Source organism: Bison bison, unplaced genomic scaffold (assembly GCF_000754665.1).
Source record: "Bison bison bison isolate TAMUID 2011002044 unplaced genomic scaffold, Bison_UMD1.0 scf7180017864249, whole genome shotgun sequence".
Classification (NCBI taxonomy): domain Eukaryota; kingdom Metazoa; phylum Chordata; class Mammalia; order Artiodactyla; family Bovidae; genus Bison; species Bison bison.
In genome coordinates, this window is record NW_011494821.1 from 3,015,061 (window position 1) to 3,020,445 (window position 5,385).

At 37.3% G+C, this 5,385-nt stretch overlaps 2 protein-coding genes across 3 annotated transcripts in view; both read left to right on the forward strand.

The window, feature by feature from the left end:
- SPATA22 (spermatogenesis associated 22) overlaps positions 1 to 2,936 on the forward strand; it is a 15,204-nt gene extending 12,268 nt beyond the window's left edge. For both annotated transcript variants that reach the window (XM_010847486.1, XM_010847487.1), the window contains one exon: positions 2,671 to 2,936. In XM_010847486.1, coding sequence (XP_010845788.1) covers positions 2,671 to 2,862 — 192 coding nt within the window. In that variant the 3' untranslated portion in view covers positions 2,863 to 2,936. The remainder of the gene's footprint in view (positions 1 to 2,670) is intronic.
- Positions 1 to 5,385, forward strand: part of LOC104994024 (olfactory receptor-like protein DTMT) — a 13,830-nt gene that overhangs the window by 1,843 nt on the left and 6,602 nt on the right. The gene's annotated exons all lie outside the window — the stretch shown is intronic.

A 5,385-nucleotide genomic window follows, 5' to 3' on the forward strand; every position in this document is an offset into this window, starting at 1 on the left:
ATGGGGGTACACGTGTCTCTTTCCCTTCTGGTTTCCTCAGTGTGTATGCCCAGCAGTGGGATTGCTGGATCATAAGGCAGTTCTATTTCCAGTTTTTTAAGGAATCTCCACGCTGTTCTCCATAGTGGCTGTACTAGTTTGCATTCCCACCAACAGTGTAAGAGGGTTCCCTTTTCTCCACACCCTCTCCAACATTTATTATTTGTAGACTTTTGGATTGCAGCCATTCTGACTGGTGTGAAATGGTACCTCATAGTGGTCTTGATTTGCATTTCTCTGATAATGAGTGATGTTGAGCATCTTTTCATGTGTTTGTTAGCCATCTGTATGTCTTCTTTGGAGAAATGTCTATTTAGTTCTTTGGCCCATTTTTTGATTGGGTCATTTATTTTTCTGGAGTTGAGCTGTAGGAGTTGCTTGTATATTTTTGAGATTAGTTGTTTGTCAGTTGCTTCATTTGCTATTATTTTCTCCCATTCTGAAGGCTGCCTTTTCACCTTGCTGATAGTTTCCTTTGATGTGCAGAAGCTTTTAAGGTTAATTAGGTCCCATTTGTTTATTTTTGCTTTTATTTCCAATATTCTGGGAGGTGGGTCATAGAGGATCCTGCTGTGATGTATGTCAGAGAGTGTTTTGCCTATGTTCTCCTCTAGGAGTTTTATAGTTTCTGGTCTTATGTTTAGATCTTTAATCCATTTTGAGTTTATTTTTGTGTATGGTGTTAGAAAGTGTTCTAGTTTCATTCTTTTACAAGTGGTTGACCAGATTTCCCAGCACCACTTGTTAAAGAGATTGTTTTTAATCCATTGTATATTCTTGCCTCCTTTGTCAAAGATAAGGTGTCCATATGTGCATGGATTTATCTCTGGGCTTTCTATTTTGTTGCATTGATCTATATTTCTGTCTTTGTGCCAGTACCATACTGTCTTGATAACTGTGGCTTTGTAGTAGAGCCTGAAGTCAGGTAGGTTGATTCCTCCAGTTCCATTCTTCTTTCTCAAGATCGCTTTGGCTATTCGAGGTTTTTTGTATTTCCATACAAATTGTGAAATTATTTGTTCTAGCTCTGTGAAGAATACTGTTGGTAGCTTGATAGGGATTGCATTGAATCTATAAATTGCTTTGGGTAGTATACTCATTTTCACTCTATTGATTCTTCCAATCCATTGTTTTCTGCATTAAAGTAACAACTATTGTGACTTTTAATATCATAAGTTAATTCTGCTTGTTTTTGAACTTTCTATAAATAGTATCATATGATATGTCTGATTTTATGTCTGATCTCTTTCACTCAGTGAAATGTTGTAAGATTCAGCTATATTGTTGCATGCAGCTAAAGTTCATTTATTTATGTTTCTATGTGATACAAATATAGCACAATTTGATTTTCTATTCTACTGTTCATGGATGTCTTTTGGTGATTTCCAGTTGCTTTTGTTATTATGAGTAATACTCTGTGAACATTCTTGGTGTGCACATGCATGCCTTTCTATTGTGTATATACCTAGAAATAAAATCGCTGAATTGTAGTGCATGTATATGTTCTACATGGAGTTGTTGCCAAAGAAATTTCTAGAGGGTTATAAGAGTTTATGAACTCAATCAGCATAGGAGAGTTGTAGTTTTTCTTCATTCTTATCAACATTTAGTACTGTCAGTCTTCTTTAATTTAGCCATTCCAGTGGGTCAGTTTAGTGCTATCTCATTTCTCTCTAATTCCCTGGTGACTAATTGAGGTTCAGCACTTTTGTTGTTTACTGGCCAGTGAGATACATTCTTTTGACAAGTCTGTTCAGGCCTTTTATAATTTTTTTCTAATAAATTATTTGTCTATTGATTTGTAGGAGTTTTTGAAAAATCTATTCTGAGTACAAGTTCTTTGTCTATTATGTGTATTGCAAATCTTCTCATATTCTGTGGTTTGACTGAGAGGTTTTGGAGCTGGCTTGTCTTTTCCTGGCTTATGAGTTCTATTAGGACATAGCTCTTTTGAATCTCCCAACCCTAAGCCTGGGGTGGGGGTGGTATGGTTCCAGAATCTCTCTTCTTTGGGGAACCTTGGACTCCATTTTTTCTCCTAGCCCTATAAACCCACAGAAGCTCTGCTCAGTTTATTAGACTCTTAAACTGCCTTGATTGTGATCAGCAGTTACCTCAGAGGGGGAAGGTATCCCCAGATATCAGGCCCATTCTGGACTTCTATCCTCCCCCTAGTTAGGGTCTCTGCAGTTCCTCACTGCCGTTGGTATCTCTCTGATGTCTGGGAGGATATTTTAAAATAATTATTCCATCCAGCTATTCTAATTGGTTTTAGTGGGAAAGTTGGTCTGAACTAGCTTGTCTGCCATCTACTGAAAGAGGAACTCTGGCAGTCTAATAGAAGTGAGTATTCATGTGCTGATATATTGGGAATTATTCAGTTGTTTAAGAAGAAGCAGCTCACTTGCTTGTAAGAAGCCCTACCCAAATGAAGGTCTTTCTTCTGTAACAGGGCATCCATTTATGCCTAGCTATTATGGTCTCGTCAGCAGGGGGGCCCTAAATGACATAAGGGAAGTAACAGTATTTTGTAGTGATTCATATTTAGTTGATCATATTATTAGTTTAAAAAAATTTAAATTCAAATGGAGTAATAATTAACTTTACCGATATTTATTTTTTGAAAAACAGGATCGTGAACTTCCCAGACTGATTAGAGGCCGAGTTCATAGATGTGTTGGAAACTACGACCAGAAAAAGAATATTTTTAAATGTGTTTCTGTCAGACCAGCATCTGCTTCTGAACAAAAAACTTTCCAAGCATTTGTTAAAATTGTAGATGCTGAAATGAGATATTATACTAGTGTAATGAATGAAGTTTAAGTAGTGATGAAGGAAGTTTAAATAGTATAAATTAAGCATTTTTCTGTTATTGTTTAAATTATCATCTCCATGGTTTTTTGGCTACTGTTTTTGTGTTTCACTTGTTGAATTAAAATATTTAAATCCTTTTAAATGTGGGAAGAATTTTTGAAAAATAATTTTACTGTTTTTACAAAAGTGGTGGATTTGCTAAAGTTAAAAAACCATTTCAGATAAAAACGCTCAAAAGAATAGGAATAGGTAGATACTAACAATATGAGAAAATAATACATTTGAGTCAGACATTCCCACTGAAGTTAAGAACAAGACCAGGTGCCCACTGTCAGTACTGTTACTGAGCATTATACTGGAGTTGCTAGACTGTGCAGTTCATTTAATTCAAATATTTAGTGGGCAAATACTTTATGCCAAGCACTATTTCATGTTCTTGTTTGTAACAAAGCAGTTAACAAAGTAACAAAAGTCTCTGAATTTATGGAATTTATATTCTGGGACCCATAGAATATTGTTAGATAAAAGAGAAATAATTGGGAAATAAAAGAGAAATAATAAATGTTGTTATTGGTAGATGATACTATTGTATATATGGAAAACCTAAGAAAATCAACTAAGGAACTACTATAAAATGACATAATTTGGTAAGGCACTGGAATAGAAAACTTAATATGCAGAAATCATTAGTAGATGTTATGTATATGATCTGAACCATTATTAGAGTGTAAACTGGATAATGATACCATTTAAAAAATATCTAAGACTAACCAATACTAAGTAATAAATGTGGAAAAATATGAACAAAACTTTAGAATACCTTCTAATGAGGGACACAAAAGACTTCGACAAATGGAAAAATAACATCATTTTCTTGGATAGAAAGACAAAGATGTTGATTTTTCTAAGATTAATTTGTAACATGTAATTTCTTTCTTTCTGTATACAAAACCAAACACACACATATTAGCCAAATGAATAATAAAAGTTATGTATATAAGAAAATGAGACTAGTCAGGAATAGTCTGAAAAAGAATAGTAGAAGATAGTTTTATCAAATATTATAAAGCCTTAAATATGTATTAGTTATCTATTGTTGCATAACCAATTGCCCACCAAATCAGTGGCTTTAAACAACAAGCATCTCACAGTTTCAGTAGGCCAAGATTTATGAAGTGGCTTGGTTGGGCAGCTCTGGCTTGGGTTTCTTAGGAGGATTCATTTCCAAGGTGGCTCATGCACATGCTTGCCAGGTGGGTTCTTGGCTGTTGGAAAGAGGATGCACCTTACCGTGGGGGCCTTCCAAAGGGCTGCTTAAGAGTCCTCATGACATGGAAGTTAGCTTCCCCTAGAGCGAGTAATCGGAGAAGGCGATGGCACCTCACTCCAGTACTCTTGCCTGGAAAATCCCATGGACGGAGGAGCCTGGTAGGCTGCAGTCCATGGGGTCGCTAAGAGTCGGACACCTGAGCGACTTCACTTTCACGTTTCACTTTCATGCACTGGAGAACGAAATGGCAACCCACTCCAGTGTTCTTGCCTGGAGAATCCCGGGGACGGGGAGCCTGGTGGGCTGCCGTCTCTGGGGTCGCATAGAGTCAGACACGACTGAAGCGACTTAGCAGCAGCAGCAGCAGAACGAGTAATTCAGCAGCAAGTTAACTAGGTGGCGTTATCCTTTATATGACCTAGCCTTGGAAGTCACAAAGCATCACTTTCACTACATTCTATTTGTTGGAATGGACCATTAAGTATGGAACACTTTTAGGAGGATGGAAATTAGGCTCCACCACATGAAGGAAAGAGTGTCAGAAATGGCAGACATTAAGCCTGTTTATTCATGTGGAATATGGTACTAACTCATGAATAGACAGGACAGTATAACAATTTATAAAAATAAACCCATGTATATAGAAAACTTAGGACCTGAAATCAGTAGAGAAGAGAGACTACTCAATAAATGTTGTTGGGACCACTGGGAAGCTTCTGGAAAAAAAATAGACTTAATTTTGAACTAAGATTTTTTATGTCTTTTTATTTTGTCACCCTGGGAATCTTTGCAAAGTATGTGTTTCATGGTGGTATTCTACTGGCTTCTTTTTGTCTACAGGATAAAGCCTAAACTCCTAGCTGCTACTCCTGATGGTTTAGTTGCTAAGTCGTGCCTGCCTCTTTGCAATTCCATGAACTGTAGCCCACCAGGCTTCTCTGTCCCTGGGATTTCCTAGACTCCTAAGCTATTTGGGATATTTGCATCCTGGTCCCTGCTTTTTATGGCATCTCCATCTTTTTTCCCTGCTGAAAATGTAGGCTCCCCAGGACTACTATCCATTCTTTAAATAAGCAGTGATTAAGCTTTCATATTGGAGAAGGCAATGGCACCCCACTCCAGTACTCTTGCCTGAAAAATCCCATGGACGGAGGAGCCTGGTAGGCTGCAGTCCATGGGGTTGCTAAGAGTCAGGCACGACTGAGCGACTTCACTTTCACTTTTCACTTTCATGCATTGGAGAAGGAAATGGCAACCCATTC